Genomic DNA, 21,763 nt, shown 5'->3' on the forward strand with positions numbered 1-21,763 from the left:
CTCTGTGTCTATTAGCCTTCACCTCCCTTCATGCTGTGTCTAGTGCCCCTTACACATATGCCCCCAGTAATGCCAGACACATATATGCCCCCCAGTGGTGCCCCTTACTCAATGCCATCAGTGGTGCCATATACACATATGCCCCCATTGGTGCCAGATAAACATATGCCCTCATAGTGCCAGATACACATATGCCCCCAGTGGTGCCAGATACATATATGCCCCCAGTGGTGCCAGATAAACATATGCCCTCAAAGTGCCAGATACACATATGCCCCCAGTGGTGCCAGATACATAAATGCCCCCAGCGGTGCCAGATACACATATGCCCCCAGCGGTGCCAGATACACATATGCCCCCAGCGGTGACAGATACACATATGCCCCCAGCAGTGACAGATATATTTATGCCCCCAGCAGTGCCAGATACACAAATGCCCCCAGCGGTGCCAGATACACATATGTCCCCAGCGGTGACAGATACACATATGCCCCCAGCAGTGCCAGATATATATATATGCCCCCAGCAGTGCCAGATACACAAATGCCCCCAGCGGTGCCAGATACATATGCCCCCAGTGCTGCAAAATACATATATGCCCCCAAGCTGCCAGATACATAAATGCCCCCAGTGGTGCCAGATAATATGCCCCCAGTGCTGCCAGATACATATGCCCCCAGTGCTGCCAGATACATATGCCCCCAGTGGTGCCAGATACATATATGCCCCCATGCTGCCTGATACATATGCCCCCAGTGCTGCAAAATACATATATGCTCCCAAGCTGCCAGATACATAAATGCCCCCAGTGGTGCCAGATAATATGCCTCCAGTGCTGCCAGATACATATGCCCCCAGTGCTGCCAGATACATATATGCCCCCATGCTGCCAGATACATAAATGTCCCCAAGCTGCCAGTTACATAAATGTCCCCAAGCTGCTAGATACATAAATGCCCCCAGCGGGGACCAAATAATATGCCCCCAGTGCTGCCAGATACATAAATGCCCCCAAGCTGCCAGATACATAAATGCCCCCTGCGGTGCTCACCCTCCTCTGCTGACACCAGTTCCCATCTCTGATGCTGAGGGAAGGAGAACGCACCATGCGTCTCTCCTGTGCCTCACCTCACTCACTGTGTCCCTGGCTGTCAGCCAATCAAAGCTCACGGGCCGGCAGCCAATCAAGAGCCGGTCCGCGAGCTCTGATTGGCTGACAGCAGAGAGACATTTTAAATGACAGCCGGAGACGGGGACTCAGTGAGGGGCAGGAGAGACGCGCGCTGCGCTCTCCTCCCTTCAGCGTCAGAAACGGGAATTGCCGGCGGCAGCAGCAGCAGAAGGCGGCGTGTGTGCGGGGGTGCAGTACATTAGGGGGGACCTGTGCGCACCAGGCACCCCCTGTGCGCACGCCTATGTGGCCTGCCCTGTTCCCTACCTAGTATCCGAGTCAGTATGCACCCCTGCTTCTCCTGTTCTGCGGCTGCCAGTGCAGTGGCCCGCGGGAAGGGTGAGGGGGTAGGCTGTAGAAGCCCTCGTTACACCCCTGAGTTTATGTAGAAGGCACATGTATATAATACAGTATGTATCTCTGGATTTATAAAGGTATTCCTTTTTCTGTATAGAACATTACAAAAGCTGCTCTCTCGCCAACTGAAATAGATATGTGAGGAGAAAGGTTGAACACGACTTCTCGAAAAAGTTAAACGCTTAAAACATTTTAGTAAACTGAATCTGAGAACGTGTAGGAAAATGTTAGTATCTTTAAATAAAGGACAGGAAAGTGTGGCAAAGGTAAAAGATGACATTAAATAATGTAATAATATTACAGCTACCTAGATAGGTCTTAAAACAGACATCAATAATTGCTAGAATCAAAGCTTGATTATTGGGGGTCATTCCGAGTTGTTCGCTCGCAAGCTGCTTTTAGCAGCTTTGCACACGCTAAGCCGCCGCCTACTGGGAGTGAATCTTAGCATATTAAAATTGCGAACGAAAGATTAGCAGAATTGCGAATAGACACTTCTTAGCAGTTTCTGAGTAGCTCCAGACTTACTCGGCATCTGCGATCAGTTCAGTGCTTGTCGTTCCTGGTTTGACGTCACAAACACACCCAGCGTTCGCCCAGACACTCCTCCGTTTCTCCAGCCACTCCCGCGTTTTTCCCAGAAACGGTAGCGTTTTTTCCACACACTCCCATAAAATGGACAGTTTCCGCCCAGAAACACCCACTTCCTGACAATCACATTACGATCACCAGAACAAAGAAAAAACCTCGTAATGCCGTGAGTAAAATTCCTAACTGCATAGCAAATTTACTTGGCGCAGTCGCACTGCGGACATTGCGCATGCGCATTAGCGACTATTCGCTCCGTTGCGACAAAAAAATAACGAGCGAACAACTCGGAATAACCCCCATAGTCAGGGCTTCAGAGGCACATGCAAGGGGCTCCATACAACAGGCACCACCACAAATTAAATGTTGCTACCTACGTACTCATGGAGCGGCATGTCCTACTCACAGAGGCAAGTCCAGACCGCCATGACAGACTACATGGAGCACAGATGCTGAATGTTGAACAAGACTTGATTTAAAGTACAGACTTGGTAATGAACTAGTATGTTTTCCTACCAATGGGAAACTAGCTAAAGAAGATGACAATGAGGTCGATTCAGACCTGATCGATAGGCTGCATTTTCTCACAGCCTGCGATCAGATCTGAACTGCGCATGCGTATGCACTGCAATGCACATGCACAACGGACCGCAGCAACGGGGATCACCGGCCAGCGACGGGATGATGTGGAACTTCAGAACGCACGGGCGATCGCAAGGAGATTGACAGGAAGAGGGCATTTGTGGGTGGCAACTGACCGTTTTCTGAGAATGTTTGGATAAAAGCAGGTGTGTCCAAGAGTTTGCAGGGAGGATTCCTGACATGAATTCTGGTCCCAGAAAGGCTGATGTGATCGCAGCGGCTGAGTAAGTCCTGGGCTGCGCAGAGACTGCACAAAATCAGTTTGTGCAACTCTACTACACATGCGTTCGCACACTTGCACAGCTAAAATACACTGCGCCTGTAGGCGGAGACTATCTGATCACAGGGCTGTAAAAATTGCTGCCCAGCGATCAGGTTTGAATTACCCCCAATATGCAAAAGAAAGCTTATTTTACAAAATCCTTGATGAGACAGACAGTCTCATAACAAGGAGGCAGGACACCATGTGCCGCCTCCCCTGCCTTCTGAGTGCATGACATCATAAAGTCACGCCCCAGGGGACTGTGCGGGCGGGTGCCGGGCTGCAATCGTCTGGCAACTATGGTACTGCCTGGAGCATCCTAAGAACCCTCTAAATGTCTGTACAGGTCCCACGGCATGGGTCAGAGTGGAGATTGTGAGGAGCATTAGTATGGATTTCAGAAGACATGGTAGGGAATTCCATAATTGGGTAGTGGTACTGGAGAAGACAAGTAGCCGGCAGTGATTACATGTAACAAGGCAAGGCATACATTAAAGGTAGAGCTAAGAGGGTGAGGGGGGAGCGATTTGAAATAAGATTTCAGATGCATGGACAGGGCTGTAATCATGGGGTGTGCAAATGGTGCTGCTGCACTGGGCACTGTGGGCTGCACTGTCACTGCCCCACAGCACCTGAATTTCACTTGCAGGTTGCCTGTAACACTATTGCAGAGCTTCCCAGAGTGCCCAAAGGATGCTAAGGGCATGCACTCTGCAGCTTGTAGAGCTGCCTGGAGCATCCTAAGGGCGCTAAGGGCAGTGTTCTTCATCCTGATTTCAGCAGCCCTACCCAGGGACGGAAATGGTCACAGAGCTCACCAGGAAGATTCCTGGTGGGCTGACATGTCTGTGGGGCATGTATTGTGTGTTGTCATGTGGCCCCACCCACCCCATGATAGCCAGCCCTCCGCACTCAGTACACTGCATTGTCCCCATTCATTCTGTTATTTTATCTCTGCAGTACAGCAACTCTGCCATCCAGTGAAGCTGCCATGGCTACATGGTATGTTATACCTCTTGTGCTGCCCATGTCGGGCCACTGCAAAAATTTTCGGGGCCACTTTTAGTTCCCAATCCGTCCCTGGCCCTACTCCATTATGGTGTTTTATATTCAGGGGGAGAGGATTCACAGTGGCACTTGTATACAGAGGCACTTGGGACAGGGAGAGAGAGTACTGACTGCTGCTGCAGCAGCTTCTCTCAGTCAGTAGTATCTCTCCCTGCGTGATGAGCAGAAGGGTGAGCGATTGCATCCACCCTCAGCCTTCCTCACCAAACAGTCCTCACACCGGTGCCCCCCTGTGCGGCACTCGCCTGCTTTGCGGCCACTAAGACGTTTCCTAAGGATGGAGGCTGGCCACACCTCCCTGCATTGGCCACACCCTTTCCTAGTAGCTGGGCCCGGCACAGCTGTCTGCACCCCTGGGGTTTGGCGCAATGCTAATGAATTAAGATGAGGCAGCACAGCCATCAGAAGTGGCTAAATCATGTTATTGGCGTCATCTTTAATTACTGTACGTATCTTTCCATCAAGGCCTCCAGTACTCGCAAAAGATAGGCCTCCGTGTACACACGCTTACTGTAATCATGTCAGCTTTGCCAAATCCCATTTCTCATACACAAGGGGCTGCATGTGCAACAGTACTCACAAAAGATAGGCCTCCATGTACATACGCTTACTGTAATCATGTCAGCTTTGCATGTGTGACAGGACTCCTGGGTTAAACCTGGGTCACAAAGAACAGCTCTTATTGGAAACCTCTCTGCAGGTAAGTATTCCTGCATATCCCCATCACAGATGCCGGTAAGCAGGTGAAGGGGGCACTTTTCATCCTAACATGTCATTGACACATCCAGTGGCAGTACCAGAGGTGCTGCAGTCCAAAGTTTAAATAAGGGAGCCACACCTATTGCCACCTAGTGTTTGGGATGACAGTTGGTGGCAGTTGGTGTGGTTCCCTATACCACTGCATCCCACCCACTGGTGCATTTATAATGGATACAGTATGTGCGGTGCACACAGGCCTCCAGGGATTCAGGGTGGCCCACACCACACACCCTGCACCCATTAATTTAAATACTTATCCTCCGGAGTCCCACAGCGCCATTTTCCTGGTGTTTTGCGCATGCGCAGTAGGAAAATCACTGGGAAAATGTCTGCCGCACCATTTTTCCAGTGATTTGCTCATGCGCTCTAGGCTCTGGGACAGCACTGCCGGCTAGAGAGGAGTGGACCCAGACAGAGGTTGCACACAGGCCTCCTACTCTCTAGAAATGCCCTTGATCCCACCATATACAGTATGAGGTCACATTTCTCAAAGGATCTAAGGAGGTAATTCAGAGTTTCATGGTTTTGCCCAACTGCTAACAAATTTGCTGCTGCGATCAACTCTGAATTAGGCCCCAAATCAGTGCTGTCATAGAAGTAATGGATTCAGAAAAAGTTTTCTTTTAAAATATTTTTCATAAGCAGCTGCATAGGACAGAATATTCTAACACAGAAATGCTAACAATGTGGGAAACATGTTTTATGGCCCAAAGTTATACAACACATAAGTGGACACACCCATGTCTTTCACAACAATACAGTTTCTAAACACAATTAGGCTGATTAAGGTGATTGCAAAAAATATGATAACCAGGTTATTAGCAACCTCGCCCTAATACATGAGTTGCAGATAAAAAAAAATGTGAATTCGTCATTTATATATAAAATAGAAATTATAAATTTAAAAGTGTAATTATTTATAGACACAAGGAAGAAGTACCTATACTGTACTTGGATTACCGTCAGGTTTTACTCATTACCAGACACAGCTCACCTTTATCTCTTCAGTAGCTAATATAACCAGTGATAAGCGCAAGGTGATAAACGCACCAGCCAGTCAGCTCCTAACTGTCAGTTTGCATATTGGAGCTGATTGGCTGGTGCGTTTATCACCTTGCACTTATCACTGGTTTATCACTTCCTTATGCCTTCTCCAGGTTAATACATCTGCCCCATAGGGCCTAATTTAGACTTGTACGCTAACTCGATGGTGGGGACACTGCCCATGTGTAGAAGGGGTCCTGCATCCAAGCAAGTAGAACTCCCTAAACCTCAGCCTGGTTGACAGGCTGAGAGTGTTTGGGGGCGAGAATGAGCTGGCGACCATGTTCGTCCCTTTTGTGGGAGTGCCGAGGTCTGTTTCTGGCGATGCAGATTTACTGACCTCGGCTGCGGACCTGAGACAGAAATCTAAGTAACCTGAAGGTTTCTTAGTTGACCAATGGTCACGCAGTGTGATCCGATAGTGCATCTTGAGATGCAGCAGTGGATCATGGAAGCACGCAGGAGGCTTCTATTTACACCAGATGCCTGCTGCTGCATTTGTATATTAGCTGTACGTAGTGCTTAAAGTGGTCTAGAGAGGTGGTGGAACTCACACCCCCAGGCTTGTGAAATAAAGGGATTGCTCTCACCGCAGGTGGGTGCCACAAAAATGGGGGGGGGTGGCCTCAAAAAAGAAAGGGGCGTGATCACCCAATAGTATCCCCAATTCAAATTACGCTGCACAATAGCACAATCTTATTCACATTACACCACATAGTAGTGTCCCTTAGTCATGTTACACATTAGTGCCCCTTATAGACAAAGCCCACAGTAGTAGCACCCCAAATACACAAAATGTCTACAGCAGTAGGAACTCCTTATACAATGCCCACAGTAGTAGTGCCCCTTATGCAATACCCACTGTAGTGGTAGTGCCCACAGTTGTAGTGCCCCTTATATAGAGCCCATAGTATTGGTGCCCCTTATACAGTGCCCCCAGTAGTAGTGCACCTTATGTCCCCAGGAGTGATGCCCCTTATTAAGTGCCCCAATTCAATGCTCTCATTAGTATTGCCACCAGTAGTAATTACTCCGTAGTAATGCCCCTGTAGTTATGTCCCCAGTAGATATGCCCCCATAGATATGTCCCCTGTAGATACAGTTTGCCCCCTGTAGATATGCCCCTGTAGATAATGCTACTGTAGATATGCCCCCTGTGTATATGCCCCCAGTTGGTTTGCCCCCAGTAGTTATGCCCCCAGTAGATATGCCCTCAGTTGGTTTGCCCCCAGTAGATATGCCCTCAGTTGGTTTGCTCCCAGTAGTTATGCCCCCAGTAGATATGCCCAGTCCCCAAATATGTCTCAGGATTCAAGGGTTCTGGGCAGGCTCGGCCCTACACATACACAGACTACACTGCTGTGTAGAACAACGGACCTGTGAGGGCTCTGCTGAAGTCACCATCACTAGGCTCTCACCGCTAACCACCCACTGCATGCCATGACCGCAGCCTTTGAGTGAGTTGGGGTATTCCTTCTGTGCTGCTGCTGCTGCTGCAGCTAATATGGAGGACACAGCCTTGCCTATCAGAGCCTCTCCCAACCTCCTCCCTCCTATGTGGATGTCTGTCACAGTCGCACGCTGGCAGCAGAGCTGACGTCACACAGGAGTACCCAGTTCTCCTAACTCCTCACCTCAGGTTCTTCCTCCTACACCCTGCATCTCTCCATGTTTGTGCCAGATAAGCTGGGCTTCTAAATGGATTTCAGCTCTAGGATTATGGCTTCTATGGGCGACTTTAACCCCTTCAGCGCCAGCATCTCCTGCCACCTAAGTGGAGCTGAAAATCTCTTGCAGGTGAGGACCATTTCTGACCCCTCTCTCCCCAACCCTTTCCCCGATTACAGGGGCATCTGCCAGCCATGCTTCTGTCCTGGATGTTCCCCTTCAGTGGGGTCTCGCTCATCAAGTTTATGATGGACACATTTTATGTTGTGTTCTGCTTTTAATTAATTACACGCCTAGGTATTTGTACGATGTGATCTGCACAATGGCCTCGTTATTGCCAAATACAGGATTGTCAGCCTGAACGGGAATATGTGATTTTGCTTTTTGTACAGTATATAATGATGTCTCTGATAATGTTGATTTCTCTAACGTCCTAAGTGGATGCTGGGGACTCCGTAAGGACCATGGGGATTAGCGGCTCCGCAGGAGACTGGGCACAACTATAAAGAAAGCTTTTAGACTACTGGTTTGCACTGGCTCCTCCCACTAAGACCCTCCTCCAGACTTCAGTTAGATTCTTGTGCCCGGCTGAGCTGGATGCACACTAGGGGCTCTCCTGAGCACCTAGAAAGAAAGTATATTTAGGTTTTTTATTTTACAGTGAGATCTGCTGGCAACAGACTCACTGCAGCGAGGGACTAAGGGGAGAAGAAGCGAACCTACCTAACAGGTGGTAGTTTGGGCTTCTTAGGCTACTGGACACCATTAGCTCCAGAGGGATCGACCGCAGGACCCGACCTTGGTGTTCGTTCCCGGAGCCGCGCCGCCGTCCCCGTTACAGAGCCAGAAGCAACGAAGAGGTCCGGAAAATCGGCGCCAGAAGACTTCGGTCTTCACCAAGGTAGCGCACAGCACTGCAGCTGTGCGCCATTGCTCCTCATGTACACCTCACACTCCGGTCACTGATGGGTGCAGGGCGCTGGGGGGGGAGCGCCCTGAGGGCAATATATGACACCTTGGTTGGCAAATATACATCATATATAGTCCTAGAGGCTATATAGATGTAAAATTACCCCTGCCAGTATTCCAGAAAAAGCGGGAGAAAGTCCGCCAAAAAGGGGGCGGAGCTTCTCCCTCAGCACACTGGCGCCATTTTTCCCTCACAGCTCCGCTGGAAGGAAGCTCCCTGGCTCTCCCCTGCAGTCTGAACGCTACAGAAGGGTAAAAAAGAGAGGAGGGGCACTAAATTTAGGCGCAGTATAGATAATATATATATAAGATATATATAAAAAAGCAGCTATAAGGGAAAACACTCATTGATAGTAGGATCCCAGTGTTATATAGCGCTCTGTTGTGTGCTGGCATACTCTCTCTCTGTCTCCCCAAAGGGCTTTGTGGGGTCCTGTCCTCTGTCAGAGCATTCCCTGTGTGTTTGCGGTGTGTCGGTACGGCTGTGTCGACATGTTTGATGAGGAGGCTTATGTGGAGGCGGAGCAGATGCCTGTAAATGTGATGTCACCCCCTGCGGGGTCGACACCTGAGTGGATGGTGCTGTGGAAGGAATTACGTGATAGTGTCGACTCCTTACATAAAAGGTTTGACGACATACCAAATGTGGGACAGCCGGCTTCTCAGCCTGTGTCTGCCCAGGCGTCTCAAAAGCCATCAGGGGCTCTAAAACGCCCGCTACCTCAGATGGCTGACACAGATGTCGACACGGATACTGACTCCAGTGTCGACGACGAGGAGACTAATGTAACTTCCAGTAGGGCCACACGTTACATGATTGAGGCAATGAAAAATGTGTTGCACATTTCTGATGTTACCCCCGGTACCACAAAAAAGGGTATAATGTTTGGAGAGAAAAAACTACCAGTAGCTTTTCCTCCATCTGAAGAGTTAAATGAAGTGTGTGAAGAAGCATGGGCTTCCCCTGATAAAAAGCTGGTAATTTCTAAGAGGTTACTAATGGCGTACCCTTTCCCGCCAGAGGATAGGTTACGCTGGGAAACATCCCCTAGGGTGGATAAAGCGCTCACACGCTTGTCAAAGAAGGTGGCACTACCGTCTCCGGATACGGCCGCCCTGAAGGAATCTGCTGATAGAAAGCAGGAGGCTATCCTGAAATCTATATATACACACACAGGTGTTATACTGAGACCGGCTATAGCTTCAGCCTGGATGTGCAGCGCTGCTACTGCGTGGTCAGATTCCCTGTCAGAAAATATAGATACCCTAGACAGGGACACTTTTATACATGAGGGATGCACAGAGGGATATTTGCCGGCTGGCATCCAAAATTAGTGCAATGTCCATTTCTGCCAGGAGAGGGTTATGGACTCGGCAGTGGACAGGTGATGCAGATTCCAAACGACATATGGAAGTTCTGCCTTATAAGGGTGAGGAATTGTTCGGGGATGGTCTCTCGGACCTCGTTTCCACAGCAACAGCTGGGAAGTCTACATTTTTACCCCATGTTCCCTCACAACCAAAGAAAGCACCGTATTATCAGGTACAGTCCTTTCGGCCCAATAGGGGCAAGCGGGTTAAAGGCGCGTCCTTTCTGCCCAGAGGCAGAGGTAGGGGAAAGAAGCTGCAGCATACAGCCAGTTCCCAGGAGCAAAGTCCTCCCCCGCTTTCTCTAAGTCCACAGCATGACGCTGGGGCTTCACAGGCGGAGCCAGGTACGGTGGGGGCCCGTCTCAAAAACTTCAGCAATCAGTGGGCTCGCTCACGGGTGGATCCCTGGATCCTTCAAGTAGTATCTCAGGGGTACAAGCTGGAATTCGAGACGTCTCCTCCCCGCCGTTTCCTCAAATCTGCCTTGCCAACCACTCCCTCAGGCAGGGAGGCAGTGTTACAGGCAATTCACAAGCTGTATTCACAACAAGTGATAGTAAAGGTGCCCCTACTTCAACAAGGAAGGGGTTACTATTCCACAATGTTTGTGGTACCGAAACCGGACGGTTCGGTGAGACCCATTTTAAATTTGAAATCCTTGAACACATATATAAAAAAATTCAAGTTCAAGATGGAATCGCTCAGGGCGGTTATTGCAAGCCTGGACGAGGGGGATTACATGGTATCGCTGTACATCAAGGATGCTTACCTACATGTCCCCATTTACCATCCTCACCAGGAGTACCTCAGATTTGTGGTACAAGATTGTCATTACCAATTCCAGACGTTGCCGTTCGGTCTATCCACGGCTCCGAGGGTCTTTACCAAGGTAATGGACAAAATTATGAAACTCCTTCGAAAGAAGGGAGTTTTAATTATCCCGTACTTGGACGATCTCCTGATAAAGGCGAGGTCCAGAGAGCAGTTGTTGGTAGGGGTAGCACTATCTCGGGAAGTGCTACAACAGCACAGCTGGATTCTAAACATTCCAAAGTCACAGCTGGTCCCTACGACACGCCTGCTGTTCCTAGGGATGGTTCTGGACACAGAACAGAGAAAAGTGTTTCTCCCGGAGGAAAAGGCCAAGGAGCTGTCATCTCTAGTCAGAGGCCTCCTAAAACCAAAACAGGTGTCGGTGCATCACTGCACGCGAGTCCTGGGAAAAAATGGTAGCTTCCTACGAAGCGATTCCATTCGGCAGGTTTCATGCAAGAACCTTTCAGTGGGACCTGTTGGACAAGTGGTCCGGATCGCATCTTCAGATGCATCGTCTGATAACCCTGTCTCCGAGGACAAGGGTGTCTCTGCTGTGGTGGCTGCAGAGTGCTCATCTTCAAGAGGGCCGCAGATTCGGCATACAGGACTGGGTCCTGGTGACCACAGATGCCAGCCTTCGAGGCTGGGGAGCAGTCACACAGGGAAGAAACTTCCAAGGACTATGGTCAAGTCAGGAGACTTCCCTGCACATAAATATTCTGGAACTAAGGGCCATTTACAATGCCCTAAGTCAGGCAAAACCCCTGCTTCAAAACCAGCCGGTACTGATCCAGTCAGACAACATCACGGCGGTCGCCCATGTAAATCAACAGGGCGGCACGAGAAGCAGGACGGCGATGGCAGAAGCCACAAGGATTCTCCGATGGGCAGAAAATCACGTGTTAGCACTGTCAGCAGTGTTCATTCCGGGAGTGGACAACTGGGAAGCAGACTTCCTCAGCAGGCACGACCTCCACCCGGGAGAGTGGGGACTTCATCCAGAAGTCTTTCAGATGATTGTAAACCAGTGGGAAAAGCCACAGGTGGACATGATGGCGTCCCGCCTAAACAAAAAGCTCGAAAAATATTGCGCCAGGTCGAGAGACCCGCAGGCGATAGCTGTGGACGCTCTGGTAACACCGTGGGTGTACCGATCGGTTTATGTGTTCCCTCCTCTTCCTCTCATACCAAAGGTACTGAGGATAATAAGGAGAAGAGGAGTAAGAACTATACTCATTGTTCCGGATTGGCCAAGTAGAGCGTGGTATCCGGAACTTCAAGAAATGATGTCAGAGGACCCATGGCCTCTACCGCTCAGACAAGACCTGCTGCAGCAGGGGCCCTGTCTGTTCCAAGACTTACCGCGGCTGCGTTTGACGGCATGGCGGTTGAACACCGGATCCTGAAGGAAAAGGGCATTCCGGAGGAAGTCATTCCTACGCTGATTAAAGCTAGGAAAGAAGTAACCGCAAACCATTATCACCGCATATGGCGAAAATATGTTGCGTGGTGTGAGGCCAGGAAGGCCCCAACGGAAGAATTTCAGCTGGGCCGTTTCCTGCACTTGCTACAGTCAGGGGTGACTATGGGCCTTAAATTGGGTTCCATTAAGGTCCAGATTTCGGCTCTATCGATTTTCTTCCAGAAAGAATTGGCTTCACTACCTGAAGTTCAGACTTTTGTTAAGGGAGTGCTGCATATTCAGCCCCCTTTTGTGCCTCCAGTGGCACCTTGGGATCTCAAGTGGTGTTGGATTTCCTAAAGTCACATTGGTTTGAGCCACTGAAAACCGTGGATTTGAAATATCTCACGTGGAAAGTGGTCATGTTGTTGGCCTTGGCTTCGGCCAGGCGTGTTTCAGAATTGGCGGCTTTGTCATGTAAAAGCCCTTATCTGATTTTCCATATGGATAGGGCAGAATTGAGGACTCGTCCCCAGTTTCTCCCCAAAGTGGTATCAGCTTTTCATCTGAACCAACCTATCGTGGTGCCTGCGGCTACAAATGACTTGGAGGCTTCCAAGTTGTTGGATGTAGTCAGGGCCCTAAAAATGTATGTTTCCAGGACAGCTGGAGTCAGAAAGACTGACTCGCTCTTTATCCTGTATGCGCCCAACAAGTTGGGTGCACCTGCTTCAAAGCAGACTATTGCTCGCTGGATCTGTAGTACGATTCAGCTTGCACATTCTGCGGCTGGACTGCCGCATCCTAAATCAGTAAAAGCCCATTCCACGAGGAAGGTGGTCTCTTCTTGGGCGGCTGCCCGAGGGGTCTCGGCTCTTCAACTTTGCCGAGCAGCTACTTGGTCGGGGTCAAACACGTTTGCTAAATTCTACAAATTTGACACCCTGGCTGAGGAGGACCTTGAGTTTGCTCATTCGGTGCTGCAGAGTCATCCGCACTCTCCCGCCCGTTTGGGAGCTTTGGTATAATCCCCATGGTCCTTACGGAGTCCCCAGCATCCACTTAGGACGTTAGAGAAAATAAGAATTTACTCACCGGTAATTCTATTTCTAATAGTCCGTAGTGGATGCTGGGCGCCCATCCCAAGTGCGGATTGTCTGCAATACTTGTATATAGTTATTGCTTAACTTAAGGGTTATTGTTGAGCCATCTGTTGAGAGGCTCAGTTGTTATCATACTGTTAACTGGGTATTGTATCACGAGTTATACGGTGTGATTGGTGTGGCTGGTATGAGTCTTACCCGGGATTCAAAATCCTTCCTTATTGTGTCAGCTCTTCCGGGCACAGTATCCTAACTGAAGTCTGGAGGAGGGTCTTAGTGGGAGGAGCCAGTGCACACCAGTAGTCTAAAAGCTTTCTTTATAGTTGTGCCCAGTCTCCTGCGGAGCCGCTAATCCCCATGGTCCTTACGGAGTCCCCAGCATCCACTACGGACTATGAGAAATAGAATTACCGGTGAGTAAATTCTTATTATTATCTTAAACCATAAAGCTATACCTTTAAACACACCTTTACCATGGAGCTGCTGCGGTCGCTAGCTCACGCTACGTACTTCGTATGCTATTTGCGCACAGAGTCCCGTACCGTATACGCACTCAGCGTACAAACGCCGCACTGTGGGTACAAAGCACCCACAGTGTGCGCACACACAATTAATACACCTTAAAACCTTATACAGTTATACAATGCAATGATATGATTACACTTTAAACCTTATGCAGCAAAGCTCTGCAATGATGTTATACCTTTAAACCTTATGCAGCGCTGGCAATACAAAGTATCCGCAGTGCGTACACCTTAACAATGCTTATACACCTTAAACAGGTTAATCTACTTTAAAGCCCAGGCAGGAAAGTGAAAACACAACACCGTTTGTAGAAGAAACCACAGGGTTCTAAGGCCTCCGTGGATTGATTCCAAAAGATAAAACAATACAAGTTATACACTACAGACTAACAAGTAAATCTAAACAGAATAATGGCTACAGAGAATGTACGTACGTGAGAATATTCGCAAGCGCAACCCAGATCCGGTCCTCCGCCATCTGATAGATAGCGTTGTGAGCCTTCTGTCTGACTAAGCCTGCTGTAGGCTTTCTTTATTCACTTCATCCAAAACATAACACAATGGATACTGTAATCTCTTTGTCCATTGGACACAGGGATGGTCATTTACATTACAGGAGAGGTCATAGGTGGATTTGAATAGGTGGACGATGTCCCTCCCCAACTGCCCCTGTGGGTGGTCTCCTCTGGACTCCCCCCGCATACACAATACACAGTAAACACAGTCAATGTTCATATTCTACTTTTGCACATAACTATACGCATGAACAAGCGATCTTTCTCAAATCAACACCAGAATGTTTCCCTTAAAATACCCTACAGCTGGACACCAAACACCACCTTGTAACCTTGTTCTGTCCCCTCCTATCCTGTAAAGGTGAATCCTTTTGTTCTGTTACTATTTTAAACAGCTATTTCTTTCTGATGTGGTGCAGGGGGCTATGTGTACAATGTGCACTATAAGGGTTAAATATGTAATGTTCTAATAACCCTCTATGCGTTCACAAACCCTACCGTAAATGCGCATACCACGCGCCAAGGCGCATGGCCGTGGAAAGCTCTGTTACGCAAGTTGCGGATATGTGCAAGCACGGCAGAGCGAGTGCACGCGCAGCGGGCATGTGCATGGAGTTAGTACATGGGGCATGTATTACAATATTTTTCGACTTTGACATCTCTAATACAGCTGTAATGAGATTGTGCCTGATGTCTTCCATGCACACTTTATATAACTACTTCTACCATGGCATGGAATGTGGGTCTTCTGTGATGTAACGTGTATAAGCGGCTCTACTATGGTGTAACGTGTATAAGTGTCTTTACTGTGGTGTAACGTGTATAAGTGGCTCTTCTGTGGTGTACCATGTATAAGCGGTTCTACTGTGGTGTAACGTGTATAAGCAGCTCTACTGTGATGTATTGTGTATTAGCAGCTCTAATGTGGTTTAACATGTATTAGCAGCTCTACTGTGGTACAACGTGTATAAGTGGCTCTACTGTGGTGTAACATGTATAAGCGTCTCTACTCTGGTGTAATGTGTATTAGCAGCTTTACTGTGGTATAACGTGTATAAGCGGCTCCACTGTGGTGTAATGTGTATAAGTGGCTCTATTGTGGTATAATGTGCATAAGCAGCTCTTCTGTGGTGTGACATGCATAAGCGTCTCTACTGTGGAGTAATGTGTATAAGCATCTCTACTGTGGTGTAACATGTATAAGCAGCTCTTCTGTGGTGTGACGTGGGTAAGCGGATCTACTGGGGTGTGACGTGTATAAGCGGCTCTACTGTGCTGTGTAATGTGAATTGATACTGTTATGTGGCCACGCCCCTTCCCCATGAAGCCACGCCCCTATATATTCCACCGAGGGGCGCCAAAATATATATTTGCATACCAAAAAAATAAAGCTCAGGCCGGCCCTGGTTCTTCCACCCAAGTTTAAGGGGATGCGGTTACATTGCCGGCAGTCGGGATCCTGACGGTCAGGATGCCAATGCCGGAATCCCAACCACTGACAATGTCGACAGCTGGAATCCCGGCTAACAGGGGCTATTCCCACTGAGATTTCCCAAGAGACCCAGGCCCTCATTCTGAGTTGTTCGCTCGCTAGCTGCTTTTAGCAGCCGTGCAAACTCTAAGCCGCCGCCCTCTGGGAGTGTATCTTAGCTTAGCAGAAGTGCGACCGAAAGGATCGCAGCGCGGCTACAAAAAAAGATTGTGCAGTTTCTGAGCAGCTCCAGACCTACTCCTAGCTTGCGATCACTTCAGACTGTTTAGTTCCTGTTTTGACATCACGAACACGCCCTGCGTTTGGCCAGCCATGCCTGCGTTTCCCCAGGTACGCCTGCGTTTGTATCTGACACGCCTGCATTTTTACACACACTCCCCGAAAACGGTCAGTTACCACCCAGAAACACCCACTTCCTGTCAATCACTCTGTGGCCAGCAGTGCGATTAAAAAGCGTTGCTAGACCTTGTGTGAAACTGCATCAGCTGTTGTGAATATACATCGCGTGTGCGCATTGCGCCGCATACACATGCGCAGAAGTGCTGCTTTTTTACCTAATCGCTGCGCTGCGAACGAAAACAGCTAGCAAACAACTCGGAATGACCCCCCAGTGATGATGCAGTGGATTCAACGCAAATTTTTGACATCTGGTCAGGTATAAAAGAATTGGCCAAAATTAGTGACACCTGCACCATAACTCCATCTGATAAGGTCAGAATCCATAGAATGGTGGAGGATTATTTTAATGACAGCGTACAAATATGCTTGTCATAGAGTCCCCTTGAATCCTGGAAGGAAAATAAAGCAATTTGGAGGCCCTTGTACAAATTTACTTTGCATTATTTAACTGTCCAGTCTCTAGTGTTTACTCGGAAACAGTTTTCAGCACAGCCGGGAATCTTGTCAGTGACCGGCTTAGGAGGCTACTGCCTCAAAATGTGGAAAAGATTATGTTAATGAAAATGAACTACAAATTCCATGAAGAATACCTTTACCAGCAATTACATAAAAGTACAGAGACTTATGTAATAGTGGATTACTGTGTAGATCAGAGGTTCTCAAACTCTGTCCTCGGGGGCACACACAGTGCATGTTTTGCAGGTCTCCTCACAGAATCGCAAGTGAAATAATTAGCTCCACCTGTGGACCTTTTAAAATGTGTCAGTGAGTAATTAATACACCTGTGCACCTGCTGGGTTACCTGCAAAACATGCATTGTGTGTGCCCCCGAGGACCGAGTTTGAGAACCTCTGGTGTAGATGAATTAAAATTGTGTGAGGATGATGTAAGCACTGATGAGGGTGAGAGTGAGGATGATAATAACAATGACATCTTGCCACTGTAGCCATCATTGATGGTACTGTTAGCTTAGCTGCCTTCAGCCAATTGGTAGCTTGTTTTTTGGGGGCCAAACAAATCAAGCACTTCAACCACAAAAGTGTCAGTCCCTGTCGCTGAAGTGCTTGGTTTGTTAAACTGTGCATGTCCTTTTTAATTTCCAACATAAGGGTGGGAGGACAAATTCATGCTGCAGCACTTTTCTTTTCTGCCACTGTTGTGTCGCAATGTTTCATAGATGTGCTATAAGTTGCCATGTGTTTGTGCTGCTGTTCTATCACTTACTAACCAGTCAGCCTAAACTGGATGAAAACAATATAGTGGGCTGTGAGGTGGTCAAAATTGACTGGACATGACTGAAAATTAATGTTATTGAGGTTAATAATACTGTAGCAACAAAAAAAGAGCAAATTATGCGATTTTAGCAGTTTGTATAAACTTTTGAAAAAAATACAGATCCAAAACCAAAACATGTGAGGGTGGTTTTGGCAAAACCAAAACACGAAGTTAATTCAGATCCAAAACCAAAGCAAGGGAGTCGGCGCACATCACTAACTGTACGTAGCAATAAATGGTAGACATCTAGTTGAAAGTGAACGTAACAAACAGACGCCTACACTCTGCATAATAACATGGAGACTACCCAGGTACTGGGACATACAGCTAAGAGTTGGCAGACTCAAAAGAACTTACTTTAAATGGAAATATAGAATAATGCATGCTTACATGACGGACTACAACTCTACTAATGACTTACAATACTTATCTTCCATTTCTAACAGTAGAGTTTTAAAGAATTAGCCTGTGTAATTAAGAGACTGAAATCTCTCTCATGTGTCTTATTTTAGTTTTTACATTTTAGCACAGAGGTTCCCAAACTTTTCTGAATCACGTCACCCTAGAGCATCAGAATTTTTTTCATGACATCCTTAGGCCAAAAGTTTCTTATTGAGAAATTTGGAAAGAAATATTGAATTAAGCAAATTGTGTTTACATGTCATCCTTAGGGTCAGTTGTCTGGTGAGGGACAAGATTTGCTTCTGTTTGTCCACATATTTATCGACTTCCAGCCACCAGCACTGGTTTTGCCTATTGCATTGACCATAAATAATTTGAATTGGTCCTGGACGACCAACCCAGGGCACCCCTGCAAGTGTCCTGAAGCACCCCAGAGTGCCACGGCACACAGTTTGAAAATCACTGCTTCAGCATATTTTACTGTGTTGCTATTGTGTTTTAAAAAATGTTATTAATATATGTATTTCTACTTTTGAAACTAATCGCAAGTCCAGACACATTTCTCAAACAAATCTCTAAACACATTCATTGAAAGAGTGCAAAAAGGAGATATTGCATATTTACCCCATTGACAGAAATCACACAATTTCATTTTAAAAGGGGAAGCACAAATTACACATTTATTAAAGACATCTGGATGAGTACTAAAGTGATTTTCTCTCCTGATAAATCATAACTGAACATCAGAACATCTTTTCAGTGCATCATATAAAACTAAGACCCAAATGTATTAAGCCTTAAAAAGTGATAAAGTGGTGACTAATAAAGAGTGATAAAGTACCAGCCAATCAGCTTCCTAACTGCCATGTTATAGGATGTGTTTGACAAATGACAGTTATGATCTGGTTGGCTAGTACTTTATCTCTCTTTATCTGTCACCACTTTATCACTTTTTAATGCTTAATACATTTGTGCCTAAGCTATTATGTATTTCTTAATTAACAGTTATTTATAGAGCATACACATATTATCAGTTAATCATTCCCATCAGCCTCTGACCCAGTGGAGCAGAACCACACAAAGCAGGCCGTGGCCGGAATAGAACACATGACCCAGTGCTGGGAGGCCGCTAAACTAACCAATGCATCATCATGTTCTCCAATAGCTGTGCTTTGATATGTGTTATAACTAGTGATGTGCACCGGAAATTTTTCGGGTTTTGTGTTTTGGTTTTGGATTCGGTTCCGTGGCCGTGTTTTGGATTCGGACGCGTTTTGGCAAAACCTCCCTGAAAATTTTTTGTCGGATTCAGGTGTGTTTTGGATTCGGGTGTTTTTTACAAAAAACCTCAAAAACAGCTTAAATCATAGAATGTGGGGGTCATTTTGATCCCATAGTATTATTAACCTCAATAACCATAATTTCCACTCATTTTCAGTCTATTCTGAACACCTCACAATATTATTTTTAGTCCTAAAATTTGCACTGAGGTCGTTGGATGGCTAAGATAAGCGACACAAGTGGCCGACACAAACACCTGGCCCATCTAGGAGTGGCACTGCAGTGTCAGGCAGGATGGCACTTCAAAAAAATTGTTCCCAAACAGCACATGATGCAAAGAAAAAAAGAGGCGCAATGAGGTAGCTGTGTGACTAAGCTAAGCGACCCAAGTGGCCGACACAAAGACCCAAGTGGCCGACACAAACACCTGGCCCATCTAGGAGTGGCACTGCGGTGTCAGACAGGATGGCACTTCAAAAAAATAGTCCCCAAACAGCACATGATGCAAAGAAAAAAAGAGGTCGCTGTGTGACTAAGCTAAGCGACACAAGTGGCCGACACAAACACCTGGCCCATCTAGGAGTGGCACTGCAGTTTTCTAGCGAGAGGATGAGTGCTTCCATCCTCATGTGAAGCTGAACCACTAGCCATGAACATAGGCCAGGGCCTCAGCCGTTCCTTGCCACTCCGTGTCGTAAATGGCATATTGGCAAGTTTACGCTTCTCCTCAGACGCTTTTAATTTTGATTTTTGGGTCATTTTACTGAACTTTTGTTTTTTGGATTGTACATGCTCTCTACTATGACATTGGGCATCGGCCTTGGCAGACGACGTTGATGGCATTTCATCGTCTCGGCCATGACTAGTGGCAGCAGCTTCAGCACGAGGTGGAAGTGGATCTTGATCTTTCCCTATTTTACCCTCCACATTTTTGTTCTCCATTTTTTAATGTGTGGAATTATATGCCAGTATCAATAGCAATGGCCTACTACTATATATACTGCGCACAACTGAAATTCACCACAGGTATGGATGGATAGTATACTTGACGACACAGAGGTAGGTAAAGCAGTGGCCTTCCGTACCGTACTGCTATATATACTGGTGGTCACTGTCAGCAAACTGCAAAACTAAAATGCACCACAGGTATAGAATCTAGATGGATAGTATACTTGACGACACAGAGGTAGGTAGAGCAGTGGCCTTCCGTACCGTACTGCTATATATACTGGTGGTCACTGGTCAGCAAAACTGTGCACTGTACTCCTCCTATATAATATACTGGTGGTCCCCAGTCCCCACAATAAAAGCAGTGTGAGCACAGATATATGCAGCACACTGAGCACAGATATGGAGTGTTTTTCAGGCAGACAACGTATACTGGTGGTCACTGTCAGCAAAACTCTGCACTGTACTCCTCCTATATAATACAGCTGCTCCCCAGTCCCCACAATTAAGCAGTGTTTGCACAGATATATGCAGCACACTGAGCACAGATATGGAGTGTTTTTCAGGCAGACAACGTATACTGGTGGTTACTGGTCAGCAAAACTCTGCACTGTACTCCTCCTATATAATACAGCTGCTCCCCAGTCCCCACAATTAAGCAATAAGCACTGAGCAGCACAAATATTATTAATAAACGGAGAGGACGCCAGCCACGTCCTCTCCCTAACATTTCCAATGCACGAGTGAAAATGACGGCGACGCGCGGCTGCTTATATAGAATCCGAATCTCGCGAGAATCCGACAGCGGGATGATGACGTTCGGGCGCGCTCGGATTAACCGAGCCATACGGGAGAATCCGAGTCTGCCTCGGACCCGTGTAAAATGGGTGAAGTTCGGGGGGGTTCGGTTTCCGAGGAACCGAACCCGCTCATCACTAGTTATAACTGGAGCTGATCTGTAGCCTGATACTGAGTTCCGCATGACTCTTCATAGGGAATTTCTAGTCATATACATTTTAAAGGTAATATTATCAATGTCAAGAAATCTGTAGATACTTAAACTTCTATGTCCTGAGACTCACTTCATCAACTAGCTACATTTAAGAAAAAAGAGCATTAGCTGTCCTGGTCAGGTGATAATATATTAAAGTAACTATATTATACAATTCAACACTATCACTTATAAACTTATATCAGATGTCTTCTCTTCAGCTCATTTGTCCGTTTTACTGGCTAGTACAGACACAGATCTATTGTGCATAATGCTAAATATGGTCTGTTCATATTTCATCCAAGGTGCTTATTGAGGTCCATGCATATTCGATAAGCCTGTTCTGTAGTAATGTATTGCAAGGAGATGGAGAAAAAATTATCAGCAGGGGCGGCCACACATTTTAGTCTAGGATAAAGGTAAAATTACTGCTCCAGCAAACTACTTAGTTCAGTCATGTTGCGCTTTAAGGCTAATTCAACAGGCAAAGCTACTCATAATCATTATATATTGGTATGATGCCACAAATTCTGGGGCGTCAACATACAAATACAGGAGTATGATTTAAGTATAACAACTTGATGTGTGTTACAGGAAGCATAAAACAAGTCAAGAATTTGTACATATAAGTGGAACATAGCAAAATAACACTGACTTAAATAAAAATGCAGCATAAAACATTATAGGTATAAGCGGAGTAGACAGAGAAGGGGCAG

At 47.0% G+C, this 21,763-nt stretch overlaps 1 protein-coding gene across 2 annotated transcripts in view; it reads left to right on the plus strand.

The window, feature by feature from the left end:
• Positions 1 to 4,370: 4,370 nt before the first annotated feature.
• LOC134935500 (rod cGMP-specific 3',5'-cyclic phosphodiesterase subunit alpha-like) overlaps positions 4,371 to 21,763 on the plus strand; it is an 81,350-nt gene continuing 63,957 nt past the window's right edge. Inside the window, exon 1 of one of the 2 annotated variants that reach the window (XM_063930533.1) lies at positions 4,371 to 4,533. In XM_063930533.1, coding sequence (XP_063786603.1) covers positions 4,507 to 4,533 — 27 coding nt within the window. In that variant the 5' untranslated portion in view covers positions 4,371 to 4,506. Of the gene's footprint in view, positions 4,534 to 5,157; positions 5,352 to 21,763 lie in introns of those variants that run through there. The other variant, XM_063930534.1, reaches the window with a different exon arrangement.

This window comes from Pseudophryne corroboree, chromosome 6, assembly GCF_028390025.1.
Source record: "Pseudophryne corroboree isolate aPseCor3 chromosome 6, aPseCor3.hap2, whole genome shotgun sequence".
NCBI lineage: Eukaryota > Metazoa > Chordata > Amphibia > Anura > Myobatrachidae > Pseudophryne > Pseudophryne corroboree.